Source organism: Brachyhypopomus gauderio, chromosome 16, assembly GCF_052324685.1.
Source record: "Brachyhypopomus gauderio isolate BG-103 chromosome 16, BGAUD_0.2, whole genome shotgun sequence".
Lineage (NCBI taxonomy): Eukaryota > Metazoa > Chordata > Actinopteri > Gymnotiformes > Hypopomidae > Brachyhypopomus > Brachyhypopomus gauderio.
In genome coordinates, this window is record NC_135226.1 from 6543871 (window position 1) to 6561313 (window position 17443).

The 17443-nt window shown below is 44.4% G+C and overlaps 3 protein-coding genes across 5 annotated transcripts in view; 2 read left to right on the forward strand and 1 right to left on the reverse strand.

The window, feature by feature from the left end:
* Positions 1 to 1788, forward strand: part of wdr95 (WD40 repeat domain 95) — a 24269-nt gene extending 22481 nt beyond the window's left edge. Inside the window, exon 34 of the mRNA XM_076977303.1 lies at positions 46 to 1788. The gene's annotated coding sequence lies outside the window, so the exon portion shown is untranslated. The remainder of the gene's footprint in view (positions 1 to 45) is intronic.
* Positions 1 to 8533, reverse strand: part of hsph1 (heat shock 105/110 protein 1) — a 13069-nt gene extending 4536 nt beyond the window's left edge. The window contains exons 1-9 of one of the 3 annotated variants that reach the window (XM_076976226.1): positions 8266 to 8533; positions 8064 to 8121; positions 7788 to 7940; positions 6387 to 6509; positions 5935 to 6034; positions 5696 to 5829; positions 5361 to 5605; positions 4414 to 4642; positions 22 to 128 (exon numbers count right to left, since the gene is read on the reverse strand). In XM_076976226.1, coding sequence (XP_076832341.1) covers positions 22 to 128; positions 4414 to 4642; positions 5361 to 5605; positions 5696 to 5829; positions 5935 to 6034; positions 6387 to 6509; positions 7788 to 7940; positions 8064 to 8121; positions 8266 to 8372 — 1256 coding nt within the window. In that variant the 5' untranslated portion in view covers positions 8373 to 8533. Of the gene's footprint in view, positions 1 to 21; positions 129 to 4413; positions 4643 to 5360; positions 5606 to 5695; positions 5830 to 5934; positions 6035 to 6386; positions 6510 to 7787; positions 7941 to 8063; positions 8122 to 8265 lie in introns of those variants that run through there. The other 2 variants (XM_076976227.1, XM_076976228.1) reach the window with 2 other exon arrangements.
* A 1072-nt stretch (positions 8534 to 9605) lies between these two features.
* Positions 9606 to 17443, forward strand: part of b3glcta (beta 3-glucosyltransferase a) — a 49345-nt gene continuing 41507 nt past the window's right edge. Inside the window, exon 1 of the mRNA XM_076976224.1 lies at positions 9606 to 9929. Coding sequence (XP_076832339.1) covers positions 9872 to 9929 — 58 coding nt within the window. The 5' untranslated portion in view covers positions 9606 to 9871. The remainder of the gene's footprint in view (positions 9930 to 17443) is intronic.

Below are 17443 nucleotides of genomic sequence, written 5' to 3' on the forward strand. Positions count from 1 at the left end.
TTGTTTGTGAGGAGTGCTTACGATATGGCTTCATCTCCTCCGCAGCTCCAGGACAGGGAGATGGGGAAGGGAGTAACATCTGTCAAGGAGAAATCTCGCACTCGGAATACAGGTGAGAGCATGGCGCACTAGAAGAGAAGAACAAAAGTCGTGACGCTGCGGATGAATTCATAGTGCTGCTACCTCACGGTTGGCCGAACACCATAAATTCATGTAGTTTACAGAAGCATCGTTTGCCATGTAAAAATGACAGATAAAAGCTACACTACTTCAGAACACTCCTGCTTCAAGACTGTAACATGTGGTCCCACCCCCCCATGTCAATCATGGACTTGTTGGTTTTGTTTTCCTTTCCATGTGCACTTTTATGTAGTTTCCACGTTATGTTCACCCCCTTGTTCTGAGTCATTAGTTTCACCTGTATGTAATTAAGGGTTCTCTGGTTTTAGTATTTAGATGCCTGCTTTTGTTTCCTGAGTTGCTGGTGATTGTTTCTATGTATGTGCATCTCGGCAGAGTTTCATGTTAAAGTCTTGTCTGTTATATTACGTTAAATCCTGGTGGTGTTTCTTGGTTATTCCAGAGTGTTACTTTCGGTCTGTGTGCGTAAGTGTTATGTTTTGCTTTTCCTCGTGATTCGTGTTTTAGTTCTTTGGTGTTTTCCTTCTTTGTCCCTGTTCATTTGTGGAAATGTAAGACTGTTTCGAAGTCAAGTCTCTTGGTTAGTCGTGCGTGTTTTCGTAGTTGTACGTCGTAGGATCTACGTTATCTGTCGTAGTGTTTTGTGTTGAAGTCAGTCCAGAGTGTCATACTTGGTTTTGTCTAGTTGGTTTCCTTTAATTGAAGGTAGAAGTGTATTTGGTGTTTAGTAAGTTTTTGTCTAGTGAGTTTGAGTTGTGTCTGTGTTTTGTATATCTCTAGAGTTATAATTGAAGTGTTATTGTTTTTGTTCGTTCTTTATTCATTATGCCCCGTCGTGCTCGTAAGTCTAAGTCTAAGTCTGATATGTCGATCGGTTGTTTGTCTCTTGTTCGCTCCTTCGAGAGCACACACATATTAAATGGTTTCTCTCCGCAATTGTGTCCGCCCCCTGCTCCCTCTGAGTTAGAGTCGTTACATAATCACCAGCCATTATTGGATACAGCGGGAGAATCAGACGTGATCCCGGTAAAAAGTTTATGTCCCGAGATTCATGGGTTTAAGAGAATGCAACTAGATGAACTTCAGTCTGGCCTTGCCATTAACGAAAAGGGTGAAACACCAATGTTGCCTTCGAAAATGCCGGTTCCTAGTGAATACCCTGGGGAGGAGGATAATATTGGAATTTTTGTTATGCAATGTGAAATATATTTCCTACACGTGACTTGTCCTAAGCCCCCTGACACGGTTAAAGTCCTATATGTGAGATCAAGATTAAGGCAGAGTGCTTTAGATTGGGCAGACGATGTTTTGTCTCGTGGCACTGCAGAACCTTGGACTTTACAGGGCTTCCTCAGGCTTATTAAGGAGAGGTTCACCAGTATTTCAGGACCCCGGGGTTTTGTTCCGGGTATGACAAAGGTGGAACAGAGTCTCTATCCGACGGGTTTTTCTGTAATGGGGCGTGATGTGCTTGAAACGGATTGCGCTATGAACTATGTATACGGACATCGGGCATTCCAAGCCCATTTGGACTGCCCTATTGTACGCGTGGGAAAGCTGTCTGTTGTAGGAATCTTGGCTGATCCTTCCACGACCGCCGCAACGCTCTCTAGCCCGTGTCCGGCCGCCGCAACGCTCTCTAGCCCGTGTCCGGCCGCCGCAACGCTCTCTAGCCCGTGTCCGGCCGCCGCAACGCTCTCTGGCGTCTCCACGGCCGCCGCAACGCTCTCTGGCGTCTCCACGGCCGCCGTTGATGCACTTGCCAGTGATTCCCCGAGCGGCTCTCTGTCGGCTGTGCCACCTCTGAGGAGCCGCTCAGCTTCTGCTTGCGCAGCCCCAAAGGGGTTACTCTTGCCCACGTCTCCAGTGGCCCAGAGCGGGTCTCCCAAGTCTCCAGTGGCCCAGAGCGGGTCTCCCAAGTCTCCAGTGGCCCAGAGCGGGTCTCCCAAGTCTCCAGTGGCCCAGAGCGGGTCTCCCACGTCTCCAGTGGCCCAGAGCGGGTCTCCAGTGAGCCTGAGGGCAGTCGCCGCCTCCATGCTCTCCGGTGTCACCCCGGCTGCCGCTGTACCAGACCCAAACGGCTCCTGGTTTGCCTCCATACCTGCCTCTGATCTTTCGGGTGCGTCCTCAGTTTGGGATTCCCCGACCTTGGAGGGGTCGGGTTTGCTTTCCTCCCCTATGGTCCAAGAGAGGAAATTCCCTGTCCCCGCGGCCCGCCAGCGCCCGGCTCCTGTCCCCGCGGCCCGTCAGCGCCCGGCTCCTGTCCCCGCGGCCCGCCAGCGCACGGCTCCTGTCCCCGCGGCCCGCCAGCGCACGGCTCCTGTCCCCGCGGGCCGCCAGCGCACGGCTCCTGCCCACACGGTCCGTAAGGGGTCGTTTCTTCCTCCTTCTCCTGTGATTCATGTTCAAGGGGTCCATCAGGGGCCTGTTCTGGAGACGGAATTGAGGTCTGTTCAGAAACCCACACTGCGTTGTCCAGAGGCTGTCGGGCCCATTCTGGGGACCGTCGGGCCAGCTCCCAGGACGGTTCCGCCCTCTTCGGATTCTTCGCCTCGTTTGAGCCAAGTATGGACTCCTAGTCATACTCGGACTTCCGCTATGGGTGTCGACGTAGGTCGTCAGAAGTGTGACAGTGTTCCTGATTTTGTCACTAATTCTGTGCCTAATGTGTTTCCTGGTGTACTGTTCGTTCCTGTCTTTGTGAACTCCCCGGTTTATGTATTGATGCCTGTTCCTGTTGTATTGTCTGGCGTAGTTAGGGTTGTCCCTGTCCGGGTGCCTGTTTCTGGTGTACGCCTTTTTTTGGTTCCTGTGTCGGTGTCAGTCGTTTTTGGCATTTTTTTTACGATCCTTGCTTCGGTTTTTGGCCCTGGTCCTGTGTCTTTTTGTTCCACTTCCCCTTGTATGCCTTCTCCTGCTCCCTAGTTGTTTCTTTTGGTCTGTTTTTGTCTTCCCCTGGCCTGTGACTCGCCGGTGTTTTGCCCGATGTCCTGTACTTGGCTGTCTGGTTTTGTTTTTTTTGTGGCCTGTCAGTGTCTAGTCTTGTGTCTAGTGTTCTTGAGGTTTGGTCCCTGGGCTGTGGTCTTTTTTGCCAGGTTGGGTCCTATGTATTGTCCGGTTTTGCTTTCTGGTTTTCTTGTTGGTGCCTCTTTGTTTTGGTTGTTCAGTATCCCTGGGTTGTGTTTTTTTTTGTTTTTGAGCGCGCCCCGGTGTTGCGCGCTCTGGAGGGGGGTTCTGTAACATGTGGTCCCGCCCCCCCCATGTCAATCATGGACTTGTTGGTTTTGTTTTCCTTTCCATGTGCACTTTTACGTAGTTTCCACGTTATGTTCACCCCCTTGTTCTGAGTCATTAGTTTCACCTGTATGTAATTAAGGGTTCTCTGGTTTTAGTATTTAGATGCCTGCTTTTGTTTCCTGAGTTGCTGGTGATTGTTTCTATGTATGTGCATCTCGGCAGAGTTTCATGTTAAAGTCTTGTCTGTTATATTACGTTAAATCCTGGTGGTGTTTCTTGGTTATTCCAGAGTGTTACTTTCGGTCTGTGTGCGTAAGTGTTATGTTTTGCTTTTCCTCGTGATTCGTGTTTTAGTTCTTTGGTGTTTTCCTTCTTTGTCCCTGTTCATTTGTGGAAATGTAAGACTGTTTCGAAGTCAAGTCTCTTGGTTAGTCGTGCGTGTTTTCGTAGTTGTACGTCGTAGGATCTACGTTATCTGTCGTAGTGTTTTGTGTTGAAGTCAGTCCAGAGTGTCATACTTGGTTTTGTCTAGTTGGTTTCCTTTAATTGAAGGTAGAAGTGTATTTGGTGTTTAGTAAGTTTTTGTCTAGTGAGTTTGAGTTGTGTCTGTGTTTTGTATATCTCTAGAGTTATAATTGAAGTGTTATTGTTTTTGTTCGTTCTTTATTCATTATGCCCCGTCGTGCTCGTAAGTCTAAGTCTAAGTCTGATATGTCGATCGGTTGTTTGTCTCTTGTTCGCTCCTTCGAGAGCACACACATATTAAATGGTTTCCCTCCGCAATTGTGTCCGCCCCCTGCTCCCTCTGAGTTAGAGTCGTTACACAAGACCTTTCATACCACATTCCCGAGGTATCCTTTCTTTAATCACTGCATAACAGGTTATATATAAAATGAGTCAGGATTCATTTGGATAAAAATAGGCATTGGGGAGTCCTCAAACTGCCAACAAAAGGCGTAAAGTGAGATGGTGTACACAGGGAGGTCCCTTACGACCTGTCCTCGATCTCACCACGCCTCGGAATAGGGACTGTACCTGTAACGCACAGCCCCTGGCCACCGCCTCGTCCGCATTGAGGGTGGTGCTCACGTCCCTCCCGAAGAACCTGCTGATCTGGGCCTTCACTGCGGGGATGCGTGTGGCTCCGCCCACAATCTCCACTGCACTGATGTCCTGCAGCTGCACCTGTGCCTGCTCGACTGCGGCCACTAGGGGCGCCGTCACTCTCTCGATCAGGTCAGCACACAGCTCCTCAAATTTGGCCCTGGATACAAGCACATACAGTGTGTTTTTGTTTGCTTGTCTTTTAATCTTGGGTAGCAACAGCTCTTCCAGTTCCCGGAAAACGGAGCTCTTTCGGAGCTTAATGATGTAGTCATTAACTGTGGTTGAACATGAGCTCCAGCTCACGAAACTGGTGAGCCGGTGCACATTCTGTCTCACGCTCCTCCGTGTAAGTAAACAAATAGGAAGAGAAAGAAAATGAAATAAAATGACAGTTTACTGGTCAGTGAGGAATGCACTTTTTGTTAGCAACAGAAGGAAAGCAAAATCATAACTATGTACATAAGCCTGCACAAAATGTACAAAATGGCACAATGACATCGGTGACCATTAGGCAATGCAGAGGAGAGCCATGTTCTAAAGGCACTGACAATAGCCACAATAAGCACAGATACGGATTCTGATGCAATTTATGGCAATTACTAGAGCATATTGTTGGATCACCCACAACTATTTGTGGGGAGATACTGGTGGAACTTGCTAGGGACTTCAGAGAGCTCCATCCTGCTCTGAGATCAGTTAATACAGTGCCTACAGCTACATATCTGTCAATCAAATGAAGCACACATGCAATCCTAGATACCAAAGAGACTTCTCCCAAACCACAAGAGGACTTAAATCTTTTCCCCCCATAAGTCTCCCTGAACGATTGCTTCCCGAGACATGCAGTCACGAGGTGAGGCCATCGAGATTTGCACCTGTTTATTTTCCCCATCACGTCCTTATCGTCCATGAAGCACTCGATGTTGAGAGGAATGTCACAGGAGTTGCTGCTCATCAGCTTCTTAAGTTTCTCGCATTCCTGCCAGAGTCGCAGTACGGCGCGGACCCTGGACTTTGTGTCCAGCTTGTACTTGGTCTTGAACTCGGCACAGAAGTACTCCACCAGCCTCTGGTCAAAGTCCCTGCCTCCCAAATACGGGTCGAAGGCGGTGGCGAGCACCTGCAGAAGAAGGACTGTGCACACTGACCTGACGGACGTAGCAGCTCACAGCAGATGAAACACTGGGGGCTCAGGGAGGCGCTGACTCACCTTCAGCTTGCCTTTGTTGAACGCACAGGCGGAAACCTGAAGGGCTGAATGGCCCATGTCAACAAAGAACACAATCTTAGGCTTCTCGCTGGGATCTGGGAGGTCTTCCTTGTATATGCCATAACTCAGTGCCACTGGGAGGATAGAGATGTAAGAATGTCAGTATGACTCGTGCACGGGTGGGGTTGGGGGGGGGGGGGTACAGGTGGCAGGGTGAAGGTTCTGAATCTCACATATACCTGCGGTGGTATCATTCATCAGCTGCAGGCAATTCAGGCCAGCAATCTTGGCAGCATCCAAGACAGACCTCCTCTCTGAATCAGTGAAGAATGAAGGGATCTATGCATGATAAAAATCGTTCGCATAGCCAAAAAAGGAAAAAAAAAAGATGCACAAACAGTCTGACTGGTGTTTACCACAGTTGTGCTGTGTATGTACTAAAATGGTGAGGGAGTCTCTGATTCACTGTTGTTAGTCTCTGTTGAAGCACTCAGGGTGGGGAGCAGGTTGTTAGTATGGGAATGGATACATTTTTCAGGCTTTTTCTGAATTTCTAATTTTAGTTTTTATATGCCACTTACTACATGTACACAAAAACAAATGGAAAGATTGTTTTGACTCCTTCAGGCCATAAATGCTGATGCAAAGCACCAGTGTTTAAATCTGCAGGAGAATGTTCCAGATGACCTACCGAGATGACACATTCTGCTACTTTCTTCTGTAGGCTGGCCTCTGCTGTATCTTTCATCTTAGTTAGTAACATGGCAGTAACCTGTTCGATGGTAAACTGGTGTTCCTTCTCCAGGTACATGACCTAGATGTTAAAAACATTTATATTGTTATATTTTAAAACATTTATTATTGTTTAATAATAGCTTAATAATAGTTAAAATAAAATAATAGTTAATAAAAGTTACGTTCCTGTACATAAATGAATGAATCAATGAAGTTACACATTATGTGTTTCTTAGCAGCTATGGATGCTTTACAACCAACACAGTACACGACACTTTAACATCCAATCCAAACACTGGTGAGAACTGCACACAGCATACACTCAACCAGAACCCACAGTCCCCAGAGAGGGCAAAGAGCTTTAGATCATTTCGCATTTAGCCAATACATATAGATTAAGGTAATCTGTTAGCAAGTCCATTCACTGACAACTTAACAACCACAGATGCTAAAAACAAAATACTGATATCACCAACTTTAAAGTGAAAAGTGCTGGTTTTGTATATGCAGTTATCCCAGTCAGAGTCAACCAAATCAGAGTCATCCCAATCAGAGTCATCCCAATCAGAGTCATCCCAATCAGAGTCATCCCAATCTGTAAAATCCTGCTGAATAATCCTTATTAAAGGAAAGACTAAATCAGCAGCTACCATAAAGTGTTATATACATTTATGACTATTTCTTTGCAAAGCCTCTTGGACTGCATTACATCCAACACATCAGTAATGTGTGTCCAAAAACAATCAAAGACTTGATCTAGTCTATTCATAGCATGAGTTCAATTTGTCAGCGGCCTGATCGCTCCACTGAACGATGTGTTTGTTAACCGCATGAATGCAGCTACTAGATGTATTAACATCATACAAATCAAATATATTTGTATAGCGCTTTTCACAACACATGTTGTCACAAAGCAGCTTTACAGGATTTACAAGTTTTAACAAATGACAGTACTGGGATCACATAAGAGCAGTGAGTCATGTGAAGACGAATAAAAAAGCCTTCTAAAAAAGTACCTCACTGCCAATATACTTTAGCAGTGTCCCATTTAGACTCTTAATCACACACCTTGCATTACACATATGAATGAAATTGGACCATTTAAAAATCTTTTTAAAGTCACTGAAATATACTAAAAGTACTTGTGCTTGGCAGGATGGATTAACGATTACATTTAACAATGTGTAGGGAGTACACATTACTCTCCCCCAAAATATTTATTACAGTATTGTATATTCAATCTGTAAGGTGACCTGTCTGAAATACCCTGATCCCTTGACACCTTGGGAAGACCCCTTTTAAGAGCCAGGACTAGATTATGCCATCTGTGTTTGGAAAATCACATTTCCAAGTCTACCTTTGCACCAACTATGCCATCATCACCATCATCACGCAGTGGTACCAAATCATAGGGTAACCCGGCTCTCTCCGCCTGGATGACGGGGTCCCTAAAGAACCTGCCATGAAGCCTCTTGAAATTGCACACAGTGCTCCCGGGATTGGAAATAATCTAGAAGGAATTACACAAGGAAATGTCAGATGTCAGATGTAAACAAACGCCAGGCCACGTTTATCCACCCGCACAGGCCTGTTCACCAGGTCCAATAAGGCCCTGCACGTCTGCAGGTCTCACCTGGTGTCTCGCAGCGGTACCAACAGATCTGCTCCTGGGTCCAAACGACACCACGGCCCTGTAAGGGATGCGCTTAGGCGTCAGATAATCACAGTCACAGCAATATAATGACTTTATACGAGTTAAACAACCACAACAGCGTTACAAGGACACCAGCCGTGGACGTCTGTCCCGTATCTGGGCGCAGGTCCGGGCTACTCACGGCGTGCTCCGCTCCGTGAACTCGTCCGGTACCGTCTCCACTCCGCCATCCTTCACCGCGGCCACACGGCAGCTCTGAAAACCCACATCAAAACCCACCACGGCCATGGCAAGCTCTCAAATCACAAAATAAAAAAAAAAACCCGCCGCAGGGTGCGTCTCGTCCGGGGTGAAACGTTCGCGCTGTGGCGCCCGCGCCGCTTTTATAAGGCGCTTCGTCGAAATTTCCAGAACTTCTCCATCTTGTTCCCGCCGTCGCCAGAAACGTCGGAGCGTTTCCAGAGGCTTCTGACCAATCAGGAAGCCGCGGAGCAGCGGTTGCCCCGGCAACCGCACGCGGGCGCTCGGCCTCCTACTTCCGGACACGGAGAGCTGTCAACAGTAACTTCGCTAATTCGCTAAGTTCTCACGGCTGCGGTGGCCGTTTGATTTAGTTGTTGTTACTAGCTTCGTACATTAATTTTTAATCTAGCTAGCTGTCGTCTGTTGGCAGGTTTCGTGTTGGACGTTTACTAGCGTCGGTCTCAACGTGTTTGTGCACTTTTTACATTCGCTATGGCTAAATTAATCCCAGTGAAAGTTTAACTACGCACTATAACGTTATATTACGAGAATATGAAGACATATTCTCTACCTGACATAGACTACAACCCCTGGCAAAAAGTGTGGAATCACTTTTCAGACATTTTATTCTGCAGAACAAACTCAGATCAAAAACACGATACAATAATAAAGTCATTCCAAAGTGCAACTTGTTGGCTTTCAGAAACACTAAAATAAATAATTTAAAAAACATTGTGGAAACAAAGTAAATGTTACTTTTATTGAGCAAGCGCAGGAACAAAATATGGAATCATTAAAAACAGAAAAACAAAAGTTTCTAAACATTCAAACATTGAAAATGTTTGCCCTATGGCACGATGCATTGTCTTCTTGGAAAATTATTCCATCATCTCCAAACATCTGTTCAATTGAAGGGATGAGAAAGCTGTCCAAAATGTCAATGTAAACTTGTGCATTGATAGGAGAATTAACCACACTAATCTCCCCAGTGCCTCTGCCTGACATGCAGCCCGATATTGTATATGCAATCTGTGACTTAAGCATGTGTACCAAGCACAGGCTGTATATAAGCAAACGAACAAAAACAAACAAACGAACCAAAACCACAAAACAACCCAGCTGATTAGGCTACGGGCTCTATTTACACGGAGCCTGCGTTAAACGTCCGTTTAAAAGGCAGGTTTACCACGTAAGATGACCATGTTATGTCACCTAAGGTCCAGTCCACTCGCGCCTTACCGCGGTTCACCAGTAGAGGGCGCACAGGAGGCGCTTTACAACAGGAAATGCGCTTGGAAAAAGATCTGAAATCCACTCAGTCCACACTAGTGTTGAACACACACTCTCCAGAACCGAGTCACTCTCCACACTAGTGCTCAGCACACACTCTCCAGAACCGAGTCACTGTGCACACTAGCGCTCAGATTCACTCTCCAGAGCCGAGTCACTCTCCACACACTCAGCACACTCTCTCCAGAACCGGGTCGAGGCGGGTCGCGGTGGACCGTCGGTGCCGTTCTTGTGGAGTTACTGTGGCGTTAATTATGGTCCGCGGTAACTTCCATTTCGGATACAAAGCGGCTTTTATGTTTTGGTCACTCGGTAAGTGTTCCGTTGTCTTAAGGATCCGTAAAACTGAGCGCACTCATAACTGTTTGTTTGGGTAAAATGACGGTTTAACGTTGAAAATGTGCAGCAGGAAAACGCGAAAGGACGCAGTAAATAACTTTGTACTGCACGCTGAATTCTGACGGCAACACGCAATCAATCTCATGTCAACTTTCCCCAAGCAAACCTCAGTGGTTTTGGGGACTTTTACTCTAGCACGAAATGTTTAGTGTTGTTTGGACCTGATTTCTGGTGTTTGGTCTAACGGTGCATGTATTGCTTGTGTGCCCTGTGCCATCAGAACCGTCAGAAAATCGTCCAACATGCTGAACACACACCTCGTGTGCAGATGTAGGTTTACTTAACTACAGCCGATACCGGCGTTAGATCAAAATTGGCTTACGATCAAAAAGTTGTATTAAGCGTTTACCCGTCCTCTCAGCAGGGGAAGAGCGCTGGGCAAAAGATGCAGAGTGATGTAAGATGTTATTATGGGAACAGTTGGCTGATTCCTTTACATCCTAACAACAAACATGTCAGTATAATACTGTACAGGTTAGCACCTTATTGTCTTTTTTGCTGAATGTAATGTAGTTAACTAATGCACAAAAAAGTTGTGTTACTTATCTTAGGACGTGTGTCTCTGAGGATGGACAGGCAGTCTGATTCTCCTCGGTAATCAGGCATCATTTTTACATTTGATGTACAGGCCAGTGAAGGTAGACAGTAGTGGAATGTAATGGACATGTTATGGGCAGTGTTTTCAATATACTCTTTTTTAGCAGAGTGGCATTTCTGAAGCGCTGGTTTATGTTCGAGCCCCACTTCACGTAGTTTGAATGTAGGCTTTTATCGAGTACCTTGTGGATTTACAGGGAGCAAAACTGAAGTGCTTCATTGATGGTGGTGTTTTGTATTCCACCTGTGCCTCTTTCTCTGAGAGCTTAAAAAGTGATCACAGAGCACTGCGGTCCTAAACAGCATCGGGAAATAATGACCCGAAGCACTACAGAACTACAGAGAGATGTACATTTGCTTGCCGTGATGTGTATTAATTACTGTTGATAGTAACCTACTTTCTCTGTCATCAGCACCTGAGCTCAAACGACTCTCTCCCTGTTTATCATACATCCCTCAAGCACAGGAACTCAGTCTCCTCATGTCTATTTTTTGAGGAAGAGGAGGCAAAGCCCTCTTAATTTATTATTTATGACAGGCAGGATAGGGATTGTATTTAAATGAAAACATAGATTAGCGATGTTCCCACAGGCAGAGGTGTGAAATGCTCACTGTCCCGCCGAGTCAGATGTCAGCAGGATCAAATGTGTAAAGATGGTTTTAGAAGCAGGTGTTTCTCTCTCTGTGTGTATGCAAATGGTTAACCTAATAGCCTTTATAGCAGTGCTTTACTAACAGGTCTTGTTTAATGGCAAGGAAAAATGATGTCCTCTGCAGGCATTTTAAGAACGCCTATTACACGCGTTCTAAAACATTTTTCCATGGATATTAATCCGTTGAGCTCGGAGTCAAGCCGACATCATTTAACAGCTGATTAACTGGTGGCTGAAAGAGCAGCTGGATGATTCTGGGGGTGCAGCTGAAGTTGGGCAGAGTGCAGTAAACCAGAGATGGCATGAAATCACATTGGCTGTGGGAACACAGCCCTGCACCGCCTATCAGTGAAAAACAGAGTTTGAATTTGGCCCCGAGAAGCATGGTGGGGGTTTAAGCAGCCGGAGATGTCCCAGGTATTTGATGAGAGGCTGTTTTAGAGCGGCTGATGAAGTCATCCTTCAGTATGCACTTATACGATCAATTTTGCACATGGAGGCTTTCAAAGAATACAGGCAGTCATTCGTTACCCCCACTATAATATTCAATACATAAAAGGTTTAATGTTTTATCTGGGGGTGATGCCATGTGGTGCAATGCAAGTGTCTGTGACAGCTGGTGCCGTAAAGACTGAGGGGGAGCACTACCTCACTGGGTATGTTTAAAATAAATGATCTCGGTGTGATGTGGAACAGTTGGTTGGATTGCTCCACAGAGCTAAGGTTTCAGTGCATGTAAGGTTCCACTGTGCTGTATCTGGCCGTTCAGACTGTTCTTGCTGTTGGCCACGCCCTCTTTATTCCCTGCTTGGATCTCACTATCCGCTCTGCATTTAGATGGACGTAGGAATGGAAATCCTCATAAGGGCCATCCATCGGGCAGAGATGGGTAGATAGATAGCATGTATGAAATTTATAATAATTTATATTCATATCTGTAGGCCAAATGCCTATTGTATGCGTCCTACTTCATGATATCTGATGCAAATCATCTTATGAGTTCTCACAGAGATGTTTGGAGATGTATTACTGGGGCAGAGCAGGGATTAGTGACATCAGCTGTGGGTTGTCGTGTTCTGCCCCTTTGTATAGGTGCACAGTGGTCAGGAGCATCTCTGTTTTCCCCATCAACCTCCCGTTACAGTGCTAATCACTGTCTGCCAAATGTATGCCTTCTCTCCCAAAGGACGTTTGCTTTTTGACGCCAGTGAACCATGTAGACTTGCATGTCAGTCAATTTCAGTGTCAACAAAAGTACAAAGCAATTTCGACCTGCTGTTGCCGTCACAAAACGGAAGGAAACATGTTCCCAAAGCTCTGGGACTGCAACAACAGTTTTGCTTTGAACCACCGACACGGACGTTTCATCAAAGAGCCATATGGTAACAACAGCTTGTCTGAACATGCAAATGTGGGTAGGTAAAGGAGAGCAAATGTATTCAGAGCATGTGTGTTCTAACCACAGCCTTGCATTCGCATCAGGGAGGCGGTCTTATCTCCTGGTGCCGATTTAGTACAACTATTATTCGCAATATCTGAAACTGGGACCAAAGTTTAACCTGCTTTATATGATGCAGTCAAGCAGATGGGATGGGAGGATAGTGGGGGGGGGGCAAGCCAAGATGGTTGTGGATCGGTTAGGCAGGCTTCAGTGACTTCACTTCATAGCTAAGACCCAACTCTCAACCTGACCTGCAGCCTATAGGTCACGTGGAGACCCACGTATTTTTTCACGCCAGTCCTGGAGTGTAGTGACCAGTCATTGATTTCCACAGAGTTGCTGAAATCCAGTTGTCTTTGTAGCTTTCTGAGATGGTCACCCAGTAACAGCCAGTCATTTTGATCCACTGTGCCAATGCGGGAAGGCAACAGTGCCTGGATGTGTTGTTGAAGCTGCAGCACTGTGATTGGAAGGGGCACATCTGTGATGGCTGCTTTGCCGTCAAATCATCCTGATTTTCCGAACAGAGCTGGCATCAGGAAGTCCTTTTCTGGCTGTCTTCTGCAGCTATGGGGACAATGGTCTGTTGAAGATATTGAATGATGGCAGTACTGGAAAAAAGAAATGGTGAGATCATCTTAAATTCAGCTTTTTTTTACAAATCTTGGGCAACTGTATTGCTTTATGAGCTTTTCAAAAGAGTATTGTAAGACTATTCAAACTATTGAAACTATTCAGCCATTTTCTTTCTTTAAACTTTTAATAATCTGATTGGATTCAGTTTAATAATCTCATAAATTGATATCTCGCTGCTTGAGCAAATGTATTATGGTAATCACAATAAAAATTATTAGAATATTCCCTACATTAAAGAATATTAACTTTAAGATGTCTTTTTCATTTCATTTTGGAAGTGTAACATTTCAGGTGTGATTTAGTATTACCTAACGATTGGTAATGGAAAAATGATGATTTCACTGTCCTTGATGTAGTCTGGAACCCACACTCCATATGCTTATTTGCATAGTTAAAAAATAATTGTTGTTTATCAGAACAGTTACTTGTGATCTCAGGACAAATGTTGTTTTCTGTCATCCGACACACGCGGTCTAATTAGTTCTTTCTCTGGGGTTGTTTGTGTTCACTCAGTGAAGGGGTAAATTACAGTACAAAGCCAGTGCTGGCATTAAAAGGGGAATAACGGTGGATTTGGCACACAGGTTCGTGCGAACTGCTGTTGTTTTTGTACTTGTTGTTGTTGGCTTGTTGTTTGTTTGTATTTAGAGCCTGTGATTATTAAGCATGTACTGATGTAAAGACCGATGTGAAAATAACAATGCACACGTGCGTACATTTTAAAAATTAGGCTTGTACTTGTATTAAATGCCTTGACCCAATATGATTCTCTGTAATTAGCATCTTGATGTGGCCGATACCTTTATGCATTTTAAGGCAAGTTCAAACTATAATCTACACGACTGAAGTGTAGTTAGTATAAGACAAGCTAAACTCTGTAGCCTAAATGGATCTTTGTATAATTTTACACAGGCATGTTGTAGATAAGTCAGATATCACAACTATTGTAAACATATGTTTGTTCTTAACACGAAGGGCCACAAAAATAGTTTTATTACATGTTGTTTTCAAGCCTTTCTCAAATGTTAAGGTCCAGGTATAAGAAAGCCTGGGACTGCAAAACTACACAGTCACCCATGCCAGATACTTTGCTTAATGAGTCAACAGCAAAGTACATAAATAATGTCTGAGGAGAAAATTTTTCTATACACAGGATGCAGTTCGCAAAGGAAAATAACCATTTTATGAGCATTTTAATAACTGTAGTAATGTACAGGCCTATAATTAAACAGAAAACATAATCTGTTATTTGTGTGGGTGAAAATTATTGGTTGTAATTGTATCTGAAATTCCAATATTCCAATCGTTTAATGATAAATTCATTCATCGTCCTAATCAGCTGCCGATGTATCATGCAACCCTCAGAATGGTTAAAACAAATAATTCTGAAAATTCACTTCACATTTCTATAAATGTCTCCAGTTACAACAGCATGGCACGGCCATATCGTCATTGGAGATAAGGTTTAGCTGAAAACATCCCTGTAACTACCAGCGAAATGCTGTCTGGAGCAGGTAGCTAGGGCAGAGCCGCACAGAGACGGCCCTCAACTCCACAAAGCTTTGGCCACGTTTGAAAGTGATAAAACAACCATGAAAATGTGGCCGTTGCCCACCAGTTGACTCCGTCCATCTCTCTGAACTCTGAGAACTGAAGGAAATGTCAGATCCTTTGTTGTCCGTTGATCACACGTTGTTATTTTGATAACAGATTGTCTTTTCTTCCTTCGTTTTCTTTACAATTATGGAGTCCTTGAAATATCTTAAACGCAGTGGCACTTAGATGAAATGATGTGGCCAGGCATGTTATTGTTCCGCCTGGCTGGGAGATGTTGACGTGACATGGTCGGGGGGGGGGGGGTGCAACGTCGCAACAGTGCTGCTTATGCAGACGGTGTACAGATAAGATCGGTGTGTGTACTCGCAGACACCTGTACATTTGTCACCAACACCACAGAAGCTAAAATTAAAGTTACGCGTGCTTACGGCCTCCTGCTGAGATCACGTGGCACGATGGCAAAAGGACCTCGCGTCTCCTCTCTTCCCCCTCTTCTTCTCCAGGGGCTGCCACGAAAAGATTTAAAGTTTGCGACAGATGTAGCGGAATGTGAAGTGTATTCCAGAAGGAAACCAGGGTTTTGGAGCCACGTGTTGCATTTTTAATCTGCTGTCATACAGCGAGGGCGTGAAGGAGCAGGGCCCGTGTTCTGTGAGATGCGAGCCTTATTTTATGGGAGCCTGTTTACTGAGTGTGCAGCTGTAATTTCTGGACACAGTTTGTGTCTTGCAGCCTCTACTTCAGGGGATTATTTTGAATGGGGTTTTAGTTTTTTTTTTTAAGTGGTCTAATCTTGAAATCACTGAGGTAGCTTGTTATGGTGAATTTGACAATTGCAGTTTTACTACCTTAAATACCAAATGATAGAATAATGATTTAAAAAATTAAGTAAGAAATGCCAACACACTTTCCTATTATTTGAAGCGACACTACAGATTTCATCTGTAACTGAGTTCACTAAAAATGTCACATATCCATCATGTCCTCCTCATGTCTTCGTGTCTCAGTCAGTGATTGTCAAGTCATTAGTTCAATACTGTCTGCACCTGTCTCTTTTTCAGTGACATGCCCACATTAAACGAATCAAAACTCTATGACTGGCTACTCTGACATTTTTAAAAGCAACCAATGTGATTACTTCAACTAGGAATGCTTGACAAATGCTAGATGGTTGCTTTCATTTTTTATTATTTGAACAACCTCGGTTATTTAGGCATCATGAGCTTGCTGGTCTGTTTGTTTTGTTTACAGATGGAGCATATGTTTTTGTTTTTTTTTCCTCGGCCTGCTCAGCTTCACAATCCTGGGTTTCAGACATTTTTTTTGTCAGATTGTCAGAAAACTGCCAGCTGCCCCGGTGTTGTTTTTCCCATGCGCGGTACCAGACACAGGGCCAAGCCTCAGGGTCCTTGGTCCTGGGGCTTCAAAGCAAGCCTCTCCAGTGAGCGTAAGTGAGGGATAAACTAGCATATTTCTCGGACAGACAGAGGTGAACCCCGTGTTCTGACCCAAGACATGCAGCTAATTTGTGCTGTTGGGTTTGTGTTCTTAACCATAGGATGAACAGCTCTTATGAGGTGCTTGAGTCCGAGTGGAGAATGACGGCTCCAAATTAAACTCTCAAAACCAGCAGCAGCAAACCATTCCAAGGCTCTTAATGCATCTAGAAATACCAAAATGTGATGTGAAATTTTCAACGTAATATTCAGCCTGATCGAGCTAACCAGGATTTGAGTAAGACGAAACATTCGTGCAATAGACTACTTTAAATATCGCCTAGTTCTTAAATATCACAGACCCATCCAGAGTGCCTCTCCCTCTCTAACACTGGTAGAAGTGTCAGAATTATTTGAGAATCATGTCTTTAAAAGACCTTGTCTATCATGTTTATCGGTTGACATTTCCAAGTGTGTAATTTTTATTTATTAAAAAAAAGGACAACTATGGGATCCATCCATCCAGAGTGCTGCTTTTTCTGGATAGTTTTATTTTATTACCCATCTGACTAATTAGTGCATCTTTCTAACTCTACTGTTGAGCTTTAATGAGCTCCCACAATCCTGTTCTGTTACATTAACATGTGCCCTTTCGGCTGCACTAATATGTGATTGTGCATTTGTCTTTTCAAATTAAACCACAGATTTGACGACTCACATCAATTACAATCTTTGGTCCATTTATTTTTAAGGTCATGCTCTTTATAATTTTGATATTTTTTCCATTCTGTTTAGTTTAGAAAGTTTTACACGCTTACTAGGTTAATTATGTTGGAATTCTGCTGGAAGCTTTTCATTGGTAACCTTGTGTATTTCACTGCAATTTTGTCTAAGTCTGCATGTATATACTGCCAGTGCGGCGATATATACACCACTATATATTATGTATGTGTGATCTATATGTATCTAGGCTGCTGGTATAATAATATGTAATAGTGTTAACTCACAGAAAACGCGACTGCATTAATAATTTACTCCCATGATTAATAAAGCCAAGTTTCAGACCTCCCTGGCCCTCGGTTCAGCCTTAGCCAAGATGAAACAGCA